At 45.4% G+C, this 18,674-nt stretch overlaps 1 protein-coding gene across 1 annotated transcript; it reads right to left on the reverse strand.

The window, feature by feature from the left end:
* Nucleotides 1-11,905: 11,905 nt before the first annotated feature.
* Nucleotides 11,906-12,721, reverse strand: LOC139255596 (neuropeptides capa receptor-like). The gene has a single exon (XM_070873960.1). It carries the CDS (start codon nucleotides 12,719-12,721, stop codon nucleotides 11,906-11,908), a length of 816 nt encoding a protein of 271 aa, XP_070730061.1.
* Nucleotides 12,722-18,674: the final 5,953 nt, after the last annotated feature.

The raw sequence follows: 18,674 nt of genomic DNA on the forward strand, positions 1-18,674 counted from the left end.
TTTGTTCGGGAGCCATTTTCCCTGTTCCTGGAGCATCTATTTCCACAGACTCTGCAGCTTCAAATTCCCCTGTTTCTTCAATTAATTAAGCTGTATCTAGAGTTCCTAATACCATTGCCTCTGGAGATCACTATTCCACTGTTTCTGGAGCTAATTCCCCTGTTTCTGGATTTGCTAATTCCCCTTCTCTCTGGTATTCATTGCTTTGTTCTGGGCCTAAATGATCCGTTCATTGAGTTAATTCTCCTCTTTCTGAAGCTCCTAATTAGCCTGTTTATGGTTTCCCTAATGCACTTGTTTCCGGAGTTATTTCCCTTTTTCTGGATCTATTTCTCCCGTTTCTGGAGCTCCTAAATGTTAGTTACTGGTCTTCGTAATTGCTCTATTCTAGAGTAAATTATTCGATTTCCAGAGTTAGTTCCCCTGTTTCTAAACCTTTCTACTGTTTCTGGAACTCAGAATAACCTTTTTTCTGGAACAAAAGCCCTTGTCTGGGAACTATTCCCCCTCTTCCTGGAGCTCCTAATTCCAATGTATGTGCAGTTCCTAATTCCTGTATCTACAGTTAATTCACCTGTTTCTGAGCTCACAATTTTCCAATTTCTGGCGATCACAATTCCACAGTTTATGGTGCTAATTTCGCTATTTTTCGAGCTCTTAATTCCACTATTTTTGGAGCAACCATTCACCTGTTTCAGGATCTAATTCATAATTCTCTGGAGGTATGTGCTCTATTTTTGGATCTTATACCTTAGTTTCTCAATTTCCCAATTCTCCAGTTGCTGGAGCTCCTATATACACTTGCTGAAGCTCCTAATTCCTCTGTTTCTTCAGCTCATTCATCTGCTTCTGGAGTTCCAATTCCCTTGTGTTCGGCGAAACCAATTCTCCGAATTCTGGAGCAGATTCCTCTGCGTCTTGAGCTGCACGCTCTGTTTCCGGAGTAATTATCCTGCTTATGGAGCTAATTCCCCTGTTTCTGGTTCTCCTAATGTGTTTCTCTGAAGCGATTTGCCTTATTCTTGACCTAATTCCCCCGTTTTTGTAGTTAATTGTTCCCGTGTCCATGGAGCTGCTAATTGCTCAATTCCTGGAGCTCCTAGATCCCCTCTTTATGATCTTTTTCTCCTATTTCTGGAGCGAATTCACCTCTTCATGGATCTAATTCTCATGTTTCTGGAGTTAAATCTTCTGTTTCTAGAGTTAATTATGGTACTTTGTGATCTAATTCTCCAGTTTCTGCAGTTAAATCTCATGTATCTTGTGCGAATTCCATTGTTTTTCTATATAATTCTGTTTCTGGAGTTGAACCTCTTGTTTCCGGAGCTAATTCCACTGTTTTTGGACTTAATTCCCGTTTTGACACTTATTCCCTTATTCGGGAGCGAATTTTCCTTTTCCTGGAGCTCCTAGCTCCAATGATTCTGCAGTTTCTATTTCCTCTGTTTACACATTTAATTCACCTCACTATGAGCTTCTTATTCCCCTGTTCCTGTAGATCTCAATTCCCCTATTTCTGGAGCTAATTTCGCTGTTTCAGAGGCCCCTAATTCCCCTTTTTCTGCATTTCCGAATTCGACTTTTTTTGCAGCTCCGAATTACCCTGTCCCAACGCTCCTCCTTCTACAGTTTCTGGATCTAATTCCAGTTTCTGGAGCTATATCCACTGTTTCTGGTGTAAATTTACCTCTTTGTGGAGCTAATTCCCAAAATTTAAAGAGATTCTAGGCCCGTGTTCATGTCGCGAATTCACGAGTTTCTGGAGCTAATTCACCTTTTACTGGAGCTGCCAATTCCCAAGTTTCTGAACGTCATAATTCCCTTGTTTCTGGAGTGTTTATGGAGCTAACAGTGTTATGGAGAAATCCACTTTCTATGCAGGTAAATAACCTGTTTATGGAGCTAATTCCACTTTTTTCATGTAGCTCCTAATTCCCCAGTTCCTTGAGCTCCCAATTCCCCTGTTTTTGGAGCTCCTCGTTCCCCTTTATTTAGATATAATTCCACCGTTTCTGGATATCTCGATTCCCAAATTCTGGAGCGAGATGAATTTTTTGGGAACCGTTTTCCCTGTACCTGGAGCTCGTAATTCCACCGTTTCTGCAGCTTCAAATACCTCTGTTTCTACCGCTAATTCACCTGTATCTGCAGTTCCTAATTCCATTGTTTCTGGAGCTAACTCCCCTATTTCTGCATTTCGTAATTACACTTTTCCTGCAGATAATTCCCTTATTTTGGACGTTAATCTCCTGTTTCTGAAGATCATTCTAAGATCATTGCACAACTAATTTCCACCTGCTAGAGCCAATTCTCCTCTTTCATATGGACAACATATATGTTTAGTGAAACAAGCTTACAGATAGAATCTAACATTGTGTTTTCGGATGATGTCACCGAGGGCAGCAAGTAATTGATAAATAGGGGGGTGGGAGCGAGGCTAGCTGCTTCGGGGACTCCAGAGGTAGTGGTGAGAGGAGTAGGAACGTAGGAACACAAGAAATAGGGGCAGGTGTAGGTTACCTATCTCTCGAGTATGCTTCTCCATTTCATGAGATCGTGACTGATCCGGTCATGGACCCAGCTCCACTTCACTGCCAGCTACACATACTCCTTTATTCTCTCATTGCTCAAAAATCTGTCAATCTCCGACTTGAATATATTCAATGACCCACCCTCCACAGATCCGGGGGCAGAGAATTCCATAGATTTACAACCATCTGAGAGAAGAAATTCCTCCACGTCTCAGTTTTAAATACATGGCTACTTATTCTGATTCTATGTTCCCTAGTTTTAATTTTCCCTATGAGTCGAAATATCCTCTCGGCATCCATCTTGTCTAGTTCCTTTCATTATCTTACATGTTTCGATAAGATCACCTCTCATTCTACTCAAGTCCAATGAGTATAAGCCCAACCTACTCAACCTTTCCTCATAAGTCAACTGCCTCATCGCTGGAACAAACCTAGAGAGCCTTTTCTGAACCATCTCCAATGCTTTTTATCCTTCCTTAAATATGGAGACCAAAACTGTACGCAGTACTCCAGGTGTGGTTTCACCAATACCTTGTAAGGTTGAAGCAGGACGTTTCTGATTTTATACTCTACCCCACCTTGAAATAAAGTCCAACATTCCATCTGCCTTCCTGATTAATTGCTTTACTTGCATACTCACCTTTTGTGTTTCAAGCATAAGGAGCCTCAGGTCCCTTTGTACTGCAGGACTTTGCAATATTTCTCTATTTAAACTATAATTTGGTTTTCTATTTTTTCTGCCAAAGTGGATAACCTCACATTTTCCCACATTATATTCCGTCTGCCAAATTTTTGCCCACACTAAGCCTGTTTACATAACTTTTACAGATGTGTTATGTCCTCCTCAAAATTTGCATTCCCACCAATCTTTGTATCATTAGCAAACGGCAACATTACAGTCACTTCCGTCATCTAATTCTTTAATATAGATTGTAAAGAGCTGAGGCCCAGTATTGACCCCTGCAGCACTCCACTAGTTACTGTTTGCCAACCAGAAAATTATCTAATTGTCCCGACTTTCTGTTTTCTGTTAGTTAGAAAATTCTCTCTCCTTGCTGATATATTGCCCCCAACTTGTGAACTTCTACCTTGTGCCATAACCTTTTATGTGGCAGCTTATCGAATGCCTTCTGGAAATCTAAATAAAATACACCCACTGTTTCCTCCTGATCCACACTGCTCATTACCTCCCCAAAGACCGCCGTAAAATTTGTCAAATTTGATTTCCCTTCCCTTTCCTAAAACCATGCTGACTCTGCTTGATTGAATTATGCTTTTCCAAATGTCCCGCTACTGCATCCTTAATAATGGACTCCAGCATTTTCCCAAAGACAGATGTTAGGCTAACTGGTCTATAGTTTCGTCGTTTTTGTCTGCCTCATTTTTTTTTTAATAGGCGCGTTATATTTGCGGTTTTCCAATCCCCTGGGACCGCCCCAGAATCCAGGGAATATTGGTAGATCACATCCAATGCATCCACTATCTCCACAGCCACTTTTTTCAGACCCGAGGATGTAAGCAATCAGGTCCAGAGTGCTTGTCCGCCTGTGGTCCTATTATTTTGACAAGTGCTACTTCTTTAGTGATACTGATTGTATTAAGCTCCTCCCTCCTCATAGCCCCTTGATTATCGACAGTTGGGATGTTTTTACAGTCTCCTAATGCCAAGACTGATTCAAAATATGTGTTCAACTTCTCTGCTTTTTCCCACTTCTCCATTATTAATTCTGCCGTCCCATCGCATCAAATTTACTTCAGGCACTCGTTTCCTTTTTATGCATCTGTCTTTTTTATCTTTCACGTTAGTATGCTTTCAAATCCATCTTCCCTCTCTTTATCATTTTTTAAATCGTTCTTTGCCAGCTTTTAAAATGTCCCAACCGCTGTCCTCCCACTGGTCTTGTTTTCAATTTGATACCATCCTTTATTTCCTTATTTAGCGACGTATGGTTATCCCTTCTCTTACAGTTTTTCCTTCTCATTGGCATATATGTGTGTTGAGAGTTAGGAAATATCTGCTTAAATGTCTGCCACTGCTAATCAACCGTCCCATACTTTAATTTTTTTTCCCAGTCCAGTTTAGCCAACTCTGCCCTCATACCTTTGTAGTCTCCTTTATTTAAGCTTAGGACATTGTTTTGAGAACCAAATTTCGCAGCCTCCAACTGAATTGTAAATTCAACAATGTTATGGTCACTCATTTCTAGAGGATCTTATACCAAGAAGTAATTCATTAATCTTACCTAATTACATATTCCTTTGATATAATGGACGGTTACACTGGTATAGTTACCACACCATTGGAAATGTAGCCTGGTCCTATACCTGCGGACGCCCCTACTTCTACCATTCACGATATGTATTTTACTATGACATGTGATTAGTTGGCACTGTGGGTCTTGTCTTTGCATAGGACGTGTTTCTGAATCTGGAGCCGGGCAAATTCTTACAGCTTCCGTGTACTATCCACTTCCATTTGGAACATACTGTGCCTGATTAGGAGGGGCTATTACATCGGGCACCCATTCATCCTCATCCAACTGAAATGGACGAATCTGGTTCACCACGTTCATAATCATTTTGTGTCATCTCAGTGACCTGCTGGTTCGCTGAAAAAGCTTCATCGGGTTTCATTCTCATTTGGAACCGGCCTGCTTATACTGTGCGACTTGCTTCATCAAGGATATTATTCAGTCTCTTGTACTGGGTTTCAAATACTCCCACCTTGCGTAGTTTTGTTCCGTGGGAAGAAAAGCAATGTGTGAGGAGGAAACACAAAATCTGCAAAAGGACATTAACAGGCGATGTGAGTGGACAAACATTTGGCAGATGGAGTACAATGTTGGAAAGTGTGAGGTCATGCACTTTGGCAGAAAAAAATCAAAGAGCAATTTATTATTTAAATGAAGAATGATTGCAAAGTGCTGCAGTACAGTGGGACTTGGGGATACTTGTGCATGAAACACAAGATATTATCACGCAGGTACAGCAAGTGATCAGGAAGACCAATGGAATATTGTCCTTTATTGCAAAGGGGATGGGGTATAAAAGCAGGGAACTCTTGCTACAGTTATACAGGTTATTGGTGAGGCCACACCTGTAATACTGCGTGCAGTTTTGGTTTACATATTTACGAAACGCTATACTTGCTTTGGAGGCAGTTCAGCGAAGGTACACTACGTTGATTCTGGAGATGAGGGGAAACCTATCATGAAAGGTTGAGTCGATTGGGCATCTACTCATCAGGATTCAGATGATTGAGAGGTGATCTTATCGAAACGTATAAAATTCTGAGAGTGCTTGACAAGGTGTATGCAGAGACAATATTTCCACTGATGGGCGAGATTAGAACTAGGGGGTATAAATTTATAATAAGGGGTTGTCCATTTTCAACTGAGATGAAGAGAAATTTATTTTCTCAGACGGTTGCAAAACTGTAGAATTCGCTGACTCAGAGAGCTGTGGAACCTGGGATATTGAATTACTTTTACACAGAGATAGACAGTTTCTTAACCGAAAAGGCAATAAGGGGTTATGGGGAGCGGGCAGAGAAGTGGACCTGAGTCGACGATTGGATCAGCCACGATCGTATAAAATGGCGAAGCAGGCTCGAGGGGCCGTATGGCCTACACCTGCTCTTATTTCTTATGTTTTTATGTTCTTATTACCTGGCCTCCCACCTCCCGCTCCTGAGGTTTACTCGGGGCCAGTGTAATCAGTTACTGTGTTGTGCCCTCCCGAACTCCCTCAGTCACAATTCACTAACCCCTTTGAACTGAATGCCTTCCCTGAACTCTACATCACTGGAGCTGTACAGTCATTCTAGAGACTGCCTTGCTTTTTTCTCCTTATGGACAGTTTTTAAACCTAAATCCTTCAACTGTTCCGTTTTAGAAACTGGGGAAAGCACAATTACAATATCTACCAGGATCGTGGCGGCAACCATTCCTGATTGGTACAAACCCCATGGGATCCCTGTTTCTCTGCCCCATCCTCGCTAGTTCGTCTGATTTCCTGATCGCCTCCAAGTTGGTTCACTCTGAGAATGTTTTTCTGTTATGTAAATAATAATCTTCACCATCTTTTCTTTTAGCTTCCGAATTGGTTGCCAGCTTTCCACAGAGGAATAACAGGTGAACATCGCAAGTTCCACACCTTCTTCCCGATGGTCACCTACTTCAAATAAAATAAGCAGCGAATCAATTGTGACAATGCTTACGAGCACAAGCGGTTAATTTGTCAACTCATAAAAATCCTTCTGCCTCGTAGGGAATATATTTACTTAATATTAAGAAACTTTCATTTAATAACGTCCAATATCTCTAAAATTGCATTCAGCAATTCAAACGCTGTTCCGTACTGAATTAAAACAGAGTTCACAGCTGCTTGTGAAAAAGTTATCTTCCTTTTTTTGCATTTCCAATGCTGCCAAGTGCAGACATCATCAATCAGAGTAAGCTTCAGCCACACGTCTCGCAGCATTTCAAGTTTAAAAAAACTTTTGCTTGTACAAAGTCTCTACGCTTTTAAATTTGCAAAGAACCTGACCAATTCAATTCAGCAAGTAAAACATTAGACATCATGAGTATCATTACTACAAACATTAATTAAGGCAACTCAACACACAATAATATCATTCCTCTCCCCGCTCCCCTCGAGTCGAATATTGAAATTGGCCAGAAATGTTTAAAATCCCAATTGTTGATGTGATTGCCTCATGTCCAGAGCTAAATGCTTTCACAACGTTTCAACCAACCAGACTTTCAGCGCGGCCATAATAAAACTTTGTTTTTACAGATTAATTAACCTCCATTTAATGCAGACCAATGACTTAAACTAACCAGTGTCACTTGAAAAAGAAGGAGGAGCCACAGCCACTCTGAAAGAAGCTGTCACACATTTCTTTTTAAGAATTAACATTTACACTGGAAGCATCAAAAGAAAACCTTTCCAACAGTAGAAACGAGATATGATCCGCATTTCACTATTTATCCATTTTTCCATAAGCTAAGATTCAAATTTGAATGCTTGAAGCCAGCTAGCATTCCATTCTGCTACTTGTCCCCTGACTCCATATGTTCTGATCTTGTTCATTCGTCTATCACCAGGGAAGATATCCGCTCTGATTCTACCCTGCAAGCCGCCTCAGAATCTTATACGTTTCAATAACACCACCTCACATTCTTTCATACTTCAATGAGTATAGGCCCATTCTGATCAATATTTCTTCATAAGACAACACTTTCATCTCAGTAATCAACCTCGTGAACTTCCTCTGAACTGCGTCCAATTCAAATATATCTCTCCTTATATAAGGAGACCAAAACTGTACGCAGTACTAAGGTTTAGTCTCACCAACGCCCTGTACAATTGTTGCAGGACTTTCCTACTTTAATAATCCACCTCCCTTGCAGAAAAGACCAACATTCCATGATTTTTTAAATGCAGGCCACCATTTTGTTTAAGATACTGAAACACATTTTGTTTAAGATATTGAGACATTTTTGTTTAAGATATTGAGACTCATTTTGTTTAAAATACAGATCCATAATTTTGTTTAATATATTAAGTCTCACTGTTTTTAAGGTACTGATGCGTCATTTTTTTGAAGATACTGAACCTCATTGTGTTTAAGATATTGGCCACCATTTTGTTTAAGCTACTGATCAGACATTTTGATTAAGATACTGAGCTTCGTTTAATTTACAATAATCTGACACTAATTTACATTCAAGCAGCTGTTTCCGGTAGACTTTTGCTAAATCGTGTCTCAGCTCAGTAAAATTGGCCTTTCCGCAGTTGAGAACTTTTACTCCTGGTCTAATTTTTTCTGTCCGTTAACTATTCTAAATCTAACTGAATTATGGTCACTACAACACAATGCTCTCCCACTGATAACCCTTCTACCTGCCCAGTTTCGTTCCCTAAACCGAGTTTTACCACTGCAGATTATTTTATTGAGTTCGGTACTTATGGTTAAAAAGTTCTCCTGAGTGCATTTTAAGAATTAGACGCCCTCTTTAACTTTTACTCTTACGCTGTCCATGTTAATATTAGGATACCAAAAAAAACCCTGCTGTTAATCACCTATTGTTTTTAACCTCTCATTATTTGCCTAAGTATTTCACCCCATCTTCCTGTGAATATTTGGGTTTCTACTGTACACTCCAGCAATGTGATTGTCCATTATTTATTCTTCAGCTCACTATATACGACCTCATTTAACGATCGTTTCAACACAGATGCCTTCCTCACATCTGGTATTGATATTTATCCAGGATTGTGACCCTTCTTTTTTTCTCCACTCTCTATCTAATCTGTAAACCTTGTAACGATTAACGTTGCCCTGTCATTCCTTCCTTTCTTTCAGCTAGGTTTCAATAATAGCAATGATGTAATAACATAATGTTAAACTTCCAGCTGTCGATCTCTGCCCTATGGTCATTTGCATTACTCACCAGACGCCTTGCATTGAAGTATAAATTATTAAGCACTTCCAAATATTTGTTAGCTTTTCTCCAGCTTTTGTTTACTCTGCTGTCCAAACTCACTTGCTAATTTACTGCCTTCCATTTCCAACGTTGCTACTCTCCCTTAAGAATCTATGCTCAGGTTCCCATCCCGCACCAAACTATTTTAAATCCTGCCAATAGCACGACCAAACTCCCCCACAAGGATATTCGTCCCAGCCCAGTTGCGATTGGGGATTATTTGTTTCACCAAACCAGAGTTCGAGTTTCCAGTCTGATTAGTGCCATTTCCCCTTTGATGTGTGAAGAATGTTATGCAGCAATTGAAGTGCTAAAAAGTGGATTTCGATACCACAAATCGTGCATGATGCAAATAGCTATTAACTGGAAGATAAGCATATGACGAAAAAAATGGAAAGACATGGTGATGGGTTTAGATGTTGAAGGGTAGGAGTAGGATGAATCGTGTTGATCTGACACGTGGCATGTACCTGTTCGAGTTGCTTCTGAACTGTAAGTACATTTTAATTTATAATAATGTTTTATAAAAGGTTATTATTCACTTGTTTATGCTACTGGAGAAACCGTGTGTGACTCAGCGTCGGATAATCTACGTACTATAATAAATCGTGGAATAGGACAGCACCGAAATTTGTGCTGGATAGTTCAGAGAGCAAACCAGTTTGTCACACTCCCCAGAGCTTTCCACATAAAACTGCATATTTATCTACTTCAAGTATTTATGCAATTACCTTTTTAAGGCTACTATTGAATCCACCATCCTGTCTGGCAGTGTATTGCACATTTTAACCATTCGTTCTGTTAAACATTCCGTCGTGGAATGATAAATGGAAAGAGCACATGGTCTGAGCTCCCATCACAACCTTAAATCTCAAATCCTTCAGCTTGAGAGATTGTATTTACCGACCGAATTCCACCCGTCATTTCAATCATTAATATGTTAAAACATGCCAGAGCAACAGCTTCTACAGGTATATAAACAGGAAGGGAGCAGCGAAAGTACATGTCGGTCACGCAGAGAATGAGTCTGGGGAATTAATAATGTGAAACAAGGAAATGGCAGAGAATATGAACAATTATTTTGCATCAGTCTTCATGTTAGAAGACATTAAGCACATTCCAAAAATTAATAATCAACGAGATATTGTGGGAAGGGATCTTTAAAAACAGCTATGAATAGAGAAAATGTACTCGGTAAGCTAATGGGACTAAATGGAGATAAGTTCACGGGCCTGCATCGTAGGGTCTTAAAATAAGTGGCGAGAGCGATAGTGGATGTATTGATTGTAACATACCAACATTCTCTTGATTCGAGAGAGGTCAAGGCAAATTGGAAAACTGCAAATGTAACACCTCAATTTAAGAAAAGAGGGATAGAGAAAGCAGGAACGTATGGACGAGTTAGCCAAATATCTGCTTTTGGGAAAATGCTGGAGTCCTTTATTAAGGAGTCGCAGCAGGACATTTAGAAAATCATCATGCAGTCAAGCAGAGTCAGCATGGTTTTATGAAATGAAAACCATGTTTGACAAAGTTGCTGGAGTTCATTGAGGATGTGACGAGCAGGGTGGATCAAGAGGAGCTAAAGATGACCTGTATTCGGATTTCAAGAAAGCATTCAATAAGGTGCCAAGATTTGAACTCGCGGGGTTGCGGGTAATCTATTAGCTTGGTTAGCGGATTGGCTAATTAAAATAAGACAGATATTTGCGGAAATGTGTCATTTTCACGTTGGCAAACAATGACTAGTGTGCTGCAGCAGGAACCGGCCCTCGGTCCACGAACTATTTCTAAACTATATTATTGTCTTGGATGAAGGGACCGAGTTTAATGTTGCACATTTTCTGATGATACAAAGATAGGTGGCAAAGGAAGTTGTAAGGAGGACGCAAATAATCTGCGATGGGAGATAGAAATATGAGTGGGTAAATATTTGGTTGATGGGGTATACTGTGGGAAAATGCGACCTTCTCCAATTGGTAGGAAAAATAGAAAAGCAAATTATGATTTAAATGGAGAATAGATTACAGAACGCTCTGGTACTGAGAAATCTATGAGTCCTTTCAAGTAGTTAGAAAAGCAAATAGAATGATGGCATTTATTGCAAGGGGATGGTGTATAAAATGTGAGGGTTTGTCAGATGAGAGAGGTTGAGCAGGTGGGCCTATACTCTCTGGAGTTTAGAAGAATGTGAGGTAATCTCATTGAAACGTATAAGATTCTGAGGGGGCTTGAGAGGGTAGAAGCTGAGAGTATGTTTCCTCTCATGGGGGCATCTAGAACTCGGGGGCATGGTCTCAGGATGCGGTTTCGCCCATTTAAAATGTAAATGAAGACTTTTTTTCTGTCAGAGGGTCTTGAACCTTTCAGCCACAGACCCTCTCTGCCCCAGAGAGCTCTGGAGCCTGGGTCATTAAATACATTTACGGTTTAAATAGGTAGATTTTTGAAGGATAAGGGAGTAACGTGTTATGTGGAGAAAGCAAGGAATTGGAGTTGAGGCCGCGATCAGATCAGCCATAATGTTATTGAAAGGTGGAGCAGGCTCGAAGTGCCAGATTACCTATTTCTTCTCCTATTTCTTATCTTCTTATGTTCTTATGTTCAATAGGCTGGATTGTTAGTTTAATTGCTTGCGCAAAAAAGAACAGAATTCCTTTTCATTCAGGAAGTAGTCAGAGACTGAGAGGCCGAGAGAGAGCAAGAGCAGGAGAGAGTGAACGGGAAAAACTGACGTAGAGAGAAAGTGAGAGAGAGAGAGCGAGACAGGGGAGAGAGTAAAAGGGACACTATTGTTGGTATCACAGACCATTGGAAGAATGCGAAGACTGCGTCATGAAACAAAATTGAGTTTTACTGCTGGAAATTATTCAGTTCTTCTCATCATTTAATATATTTAATAATTAGCGCGAAGGCATATTTCACCGCATTCTTCAGCTGCTCTCTGAACTTAGTCTGGGTCACAGCATAAATACAAGTGTTCGTGCAGCAACTCAGGATCTGAAGCATGAATCCCATTTCCCAAACATAGAAAGGAATGCGTACAGGTAGACAATTGAAACTGCAGGCCGGACGCAGTATGGAGCACAGCATGAACACCGCCCATAACAGTATGAAATTGGATGAGATCATCAAAAGTAAAATTATGGATTTCCTTCTGCCGTTCATCTCTGGGTCTCGAGTACTCTCTGCACTTCTGGGACCTCGGAGTCTTTGCCGGGCTCTGCTGGCCACTAAAATGTATCTGACGGTGACAGCATTGATCAGCAGAACGAGAATAAATGGAATCCCTGGGGTTAAAATATATTGAATGAACTCGATTGTTCCCCACACCCGTGAAAGTGAAACATGGATAGTCACATAACAAAACCAACTGCTTTCTAAAAGCGTGTACTGAGATGTAAACATAAAATACCAGGGGATGTTCTTTAAACCACTCAGCACAGTCACTGTTCCCAGAACCACAGCTGCCATTCTCTCGGTGCAATATTTGGTTTTCAACGTCTGAAAGCAAATGGCCACAAATCGATCGAAGGAGAAAGTGACGGTAAACCAGACAGAACAATCTGTGGTTGCATAAAGCAGGACGGCGTGGATATTACACACGGGGATGGTCAGCACAATGTACATACGATGAATAATTGGAATCTGCCTGAGTATCAGGTCAGTGATAATGACCAGGAGATCCGCCGCTGCCATGGCCACCAAATATCGAGTGACACATTTGGAGAGACCGCGCTTTACCCGAGACAAGATCACAATCGTCACAGCGTTAACTTTGAGGAAGAGAAATAAAGAGACACATTAGCACGGCAGGATGAAAACAAAATAAGCAGTTCGATGCAGTTAATGGTGAAATATCCAAACTTGTTACTGCTTCCATTAATAACATTTCAAAGTAACGGGATCTGCAGCCAATATTTATAATTATGATATATAACTGGCAGATCATTAATAAATTGTGAACTGAATCCTGGAACTGGATGCTATAATACAAGAGTAATCGGCGGCGCAAAACAGATCATCAAATGCTCGATGTGATCGGATCAGAGGGTCTGTGACCGGGAGATAGCGTCTGTGACCCGGTGAGGTGGTCCGTGACTGTGAACGTGAGAGAGGGTTGTGACATTGAGAGAGGATCTGCAACCGGAACAAGGGGTCTATGACTGGGAGAGAGGGTCTGTAGCCGGGAGAGAGGATCTGTGAACGAGATGGACGGTCTGTGACTGCAAGCGAGGGTTTTTGGGAGAGAGGGGGTCTGTGACCGGGGAAGAGCATCTGTAACCGTAATAAAGGGTCTGTGACGGAGAGAGAGTGTTTGTGATCGGGAGAGAGGGTTGGTGACCGGGAGAGAGGATCTGTGACTGGGGCGAAGGTTATGTGACCGTGCGAGAGGATCTGTGACTGGGAGAGAAATTCTGTGAATGGGAGAGAGGGTCTGTGACAGAGAGTGCGTCTGTGACCGGGTGAAAGGGTCTGTGACCGGGACAGAGAGTCTTTGACATGGAGAGAGGATCTGTAACTGGGAGAGTGGATTTGTGACCGGGAGAGAGGGTCTGTGAGCGGGTGAAAGGCTCTCTGACATGGATAGAGGATCTGTGACTGGGAGAGAGAGTCTGTGAGCGGGAGAAATCATCTGTGACATGCAGAGAGGGTCTGTTACATGGAGAGTGTGTCGGTGACCGTGAGTTTGAGTCTGTGACCGGGAGAGAGTGTCTGTAACTGTGAGAGACGGTGTATGACCGGGACAGAAGGTCTGCGACCGGGAGAGACGTTGTGTGAACGGGAGAGAGGGTCTGTGAACGGGATAGAGGGTCTGTGACTGGGAGAGATGCATTGTGACCGGGAGAGAGGCTCTATGACCGCGAGAGAGGTGCTAAGACCGGGAGAGAGGGTCTGGAGCGGGAGAGAGGGTTTGTGAGCGGGTGAGAGTGTCTGTGTTTGGGAGAGAAGGTCTGTGACCGAGAGAGCGTGTCTGAGAGCGCAAGAGAGGGTCTGCGAGCGGGGGAAGCCGGTCCGTGACCGGGAGAAGGGTCTGTGATTGGAAGAGATGGTCTGTGGCCAAGAGAGAGGGTCTGAGAGCTGGAGCGAGTGTCTGTGACCGGAAGGGAGACTCTTTGAGCGGGAGAGAGGGTCTGTGACCGGGAGAGAGGGTGTGTGAGCGGGAGAGAGTATCTGTGAGCGGGAGAAGGGTCTGCCACCGGGACAGAGGGTCTGTGACCTGGAGAGAGGGTCTGTGAGCGGGAGAGGGGTTCTGTGACTGGGAGAGAGGGTCTGTGACTGAGACAGCGGACCTGTGAGCGGGAGAGAAGAACTGTGACTAGGGAGAGGGTCTCTCTCCAGGAGAGAGTGTCTGTGAGCGGGAGAGAGAATTTGTGACTGGGTGAGAGGGTCTGTGACCGGGAGAGAGGGTCTGTCACAGGGAGAGAGGGTCTGTGATCGGGAGAGAGGGTCTGTGAGCGGGAGAGAGGGTCTGTGACCGGGATAGATGGTCTGTGAGTGGAAGAGAGATTCTGTGACTGGGAGCGAGCGTCTGTGACAAGGATAGAGGTTCTGTGACATGCAGTGAAGGTCTGTGACTTGAATAGAGGGCCTATGACATTGAGAGAGGGTCCGTGACCGGGAGTGAGGGTCCGTGACCGGGAGTGATGGTCGCTGACCGGGATAGACGTCTGTGACCGCGAGAGACTGTCTGTGAGCGGAAGAGAGGGTCTTTGAAATGGTGAGAGGGTCTGTGAAATGGAGAGATGGTCTGTGAGCGGGAGAGAGGATCTGTGACCGAGACAGAGGGTCTGTGACTGGGAGAGTTGGTCTGTGACGGGACGAGATGGTCTGTGAGCGGGAGAGTGGTTCTGTAACCGAAAGATAGGGTCTACGGAGAGAGAGAGTCTTTGACCGGTAGAGAGGCTCTATGACTGGAAGGGACGGTCTGTGATTGGGAGAAAGGGTCTGTGACCAGGGGAGACTTTCTTTGACTGAGAGGGACCGCCTGTGAACAGAAGAGAGGGTCTGTGTCCGAGTGAGGGAGTCTGTTATTGGGAGGGAGGGTCTGCGAACGGGAAGAGGTTGTGAGAATGGGTGAGAGGGTCTGTGACTGAGAGAGAAGGTCTGTTATTGGGAGAGAGGGTCTGTGACCGGGAGAGTGTGAGCGGCTGGGGGTCTCTGTGACTGAGAGCGTGGGTCCGTGACCGGGAGAGACGGTCCGTTATTGGGAGAGAGTGTCTGAGAATGAGAGAGAGGGTATGCGAGCGGGAAATTGGGTCTGTGACTGGGAGAGAAGGTCTGTGAGCGGGAGAGAGGGTATCTGACTGGGAGAGAAGGTGTGTGATTGGGAGAGCGTGTCTGTGACCGAGAGAGAGGATCTGTGACCGGGAGAGAGGGTCTGTGACCGGAGAGACTTTCTGTGAGGGGGAGAGTGTGGCTATGACTGGGAGAGAGGGTTTGTGAGCGCGAGAGTGGGTCTGTGATTGGGAGAATGGGTCTATGACATGGACAGCGGGTCTGTGACATGGAGAGAGGATCTGTGACAGGGAGAGAGGCTCTCTGACCGGGTGAAAGCGTCTGTGAACGTGAGTGAGGGTTTGAGGCTGGGAGAGAGGGTCTGTGACTGGGACAGAGGGTCCGTGGGAGGGAGAGAGGGTCTGTGACCGGGAGAGGCGGTCTGTGACTGGGAGAGCGGACCTGTGACCGCGAGAGAAAATCTGTGAATGAGGACAAGGTCTCTGACTGGGAGAGAGTGTCTGTGAAGAGGTGAGAGGGTTTGTGACTGGGACAGAGGGTTCTTGACCGGGAGAGACAGTCTGTCACACGGAGAGAGGGTCTGTAATCTGCAGGGAGGTTCTTTGAGTGAGAGAGTGTGTCGGTGACCGGGATAGACGTCTGTGACCGGGAGTGAGTGTCTGTTACGGCGAGAGCTCTGAGACCGGGTAAAAGGGTCAATGACCGGGAGAGAGGATGTGTGAATGGGAGAGTGTCTGTGAACTGGAGAGAGGATCTGTGGCAGGGAGAGAGGCTCTCTGACCGGGAGAGAGTGTCTGTGAGCGGACGAGAGGGTCTGCGAAGTGGAGAAAGGGTCTGTGACTTGCGAAGAGTGTCTGTGACATGGAGAGAGGGTCGGTGAGCGGGAGAGAGGAACTGTGACCGAGACAGAGGGTCTGTGACTGGGACAGTGGGTCTGTGGCGGGGAGAGAAGGTCTGTGACCAGGAGAGACTTTCTGTGACTGCGAGGGACGGTCTGCGAACGGGAGAAAGGGTCTGTGACCGGGAGAGAGGCTCTGTTATTGGGAGAGAGGGCCTGTGACCGGGAGAGAGGGTGTGAGAGCGGGTGAGAGGGTCTGTGACTGGGATGAGAGTGTCTGTTATTGGGAGAGAGGATCTGTGACCGGGAGAGAGTGTCTGTGAGCGGCTGGTAGTGTCTGCGACTGGGAGCGAGGGTCCTTGACCGGGAGAGAGGGTCCGTTATTGGGAAAGATTGACTGTGAATGGGAGAGAGGGTATGAGAGCGGGAAATTGGGTCTGTGACTGAGACAGAAGGTCTGTGAGCGGGAGAAATGGTATCTGACTGGGAGAGAAGGTGTGTGACTGGGAGAGCTTGTCCGTGACCGAGAGAGAGGGTCTGTGACCGGGAGAGAACGTCTGTGACCGGAGAGACTTTCTTTGAGTGGGAGAGTGTGTCTATGACTGGGAGAGAGGGTCTGTGAGCGCGAGAGTGGGTCTGTGATTGGGAGAGTGGGTCTGTGAGATGGACAGCGGGTCTGTGACACGGAGAGAAGTTCTGTAACAGGGAGAGAGGCTCTCTGACCGGGAGAAAGCGTATGTGAACGTGAGAGAGGGTTTGAGGCTGGGAGAGAGAGTCTGTGACTGGGATAGAGGGACCGTGGGAGGGGGAGACGGTCTGTGACCGGGAGAGGGGTTCTGTGACTGGGAGAGAGGGTTTGTGACTGGGAGAGAGTGCCTGTAACAGGGAGCGAGGATCTGTGAGCGGAGGACAGGGTCTGTGACTGGCAGAGACGGCCCGGGACTGCGAGAGAGCGTCCATGACTGGGGCAAGCGTCTGTGACCAGGATAGAGATTTTGCGACATTCAGAGAAGACCTGTGACTGGGAGAGAGGGACGGTGACATGCAGAGAGGGTCGGTGACCGGGAGTGAGAGTCTGTGACCGGGATAGACTTCTGTGACCGGGAGAGAGTGTGACAGGAGAGAGGTCAGTGACCGGGGGAAAGAATATGTGACCGGGAGAGAGGGTTTCTGAATGGGAGAGGGTCTGTGAACGGGAAAAAGGCTCTTCGACTGGGAGAGAGAGTCTGTGACTTGGAGAGAGGGAGTGTGACTGGGAGAGAGTGTCTGTGACTGGGAGTGAAAGTCTGTGAGCGGCACAGAGGATCTGTGACAGGCAGAGAGGGTCGGTGAGAGGGAGAGAGGGTCTGTGCCTGGGAGAGACGGTCTGTGACTGGGAGAGAGAGGGTCTGTGACCACCAGAGAGGGTCTATGACCGGGACAGATGGTCTGAGAGCAGGAGATAGGGTCTGTGACTAGGAGAGAGTATCTGTGAGCGGGAGAGAGGGTCTGTGACAGGGGGGGAGGGGGTCTGTGAGCGGGGGAGAGGGTCTGTAAGCATGTGAGAGTGTTATGTGATTGGGAGAGAGCGTCTTGGAGCGCGACAGAGCGTCTCTGACCGGGAGAGAGGGTCTGTTACTGGGGGAGAGTATCTGTGAGCGGGAGAGAGGGTCTGGAAACGGGAGAGACTGTACGTGAGCGGAAGAGAGGATCTGTGACTGGGAGACAAGGTCTGTGAGCGGAAGAAAGGGTCTGTGACCGTGAGAGAGGGTATGTGACTGGAGGAGAGTATCTGTGACTCGTAGAGAAGGTCTGTAATCGGTAGAGAGCGTCTGCGAACGGGAGAGAGAATCTGTGACCGAGACAGAGGGTCTGTGACTTGGAGAGTGGGTCTGTGACCTCAAGAGGGAATCAGTGAGTGGGAGAGAGTATCTGTGATCGAGACAGAGGGTCTGTGACTGAGAGAGTGGGACTGTCACCTGGAGAGAGCGTCTGTGACGGGGAGAGACAATCTGTGACCGGGAGAGAGGGTCAGTGAGAGGGCGGGAGGATCGACGACTGGGAGAGAAAGTCTGTGACCGGGAGAGAGGAACTGTGATTTTGAGGGAGGTATGTGTCCAGGAGAGAGGATGTGAGAGCGGGAGAGAGGGTTTTTTATTGGAAGAGAGAGTCTGTGACCGGGAGAGGGGTTGTGAGATCGGGAGAGAGGGTGTGAGAGCGGGTGAGAGTCTGTAACCGGGAGAGAGGGTGTGAGATCGGGGTAGAGGGTGTGAGAGCGGGTGAGAGTCTGTAACCGGGAGAGAGGTTCTGTGACCTGGCTAGAGGGTGTGAAAGGGGGAGACTGTATCTAATTGGGAGAGACGATATCTGATTGGGAGAGCCGGTCTGTGACTGGGAGAGAAAGCGTCTGTGCGCGGGAGGAGGTGTCTGTTATTGGGAGAGAGGGTCTGTAACCGGGAGAGAGGGTATGAGAGCGGGAAATTCGGTCTGTGACTGGGACAGAAGGTGTGTGAGTGGGAAATAGAGTATCTGACTTGGAGAGAAGGTGTGTTAATTGGAGAGATTGTCTGTGACTGGGAGATATGGTGTGTGAAT

Source organism: Pristiophorus japonicus, unplaced genomic scaffold (genome assembly GCF_044704955.1).
Source record: "Pristiophorus japonicus isolate sPriJap1 unplaced genomic scaffold, sPriJap1.hap1 HAP1_SCAFFOLD_62, whole genome shotgun sequence".
In the NCBI taxonomy this organism is placed as follows: Eukaryota; Metazoa; Chordata; class Chondrichthyes; family Pristiophoridae; genus Pristiophorus; species Pristiophorus japonicus.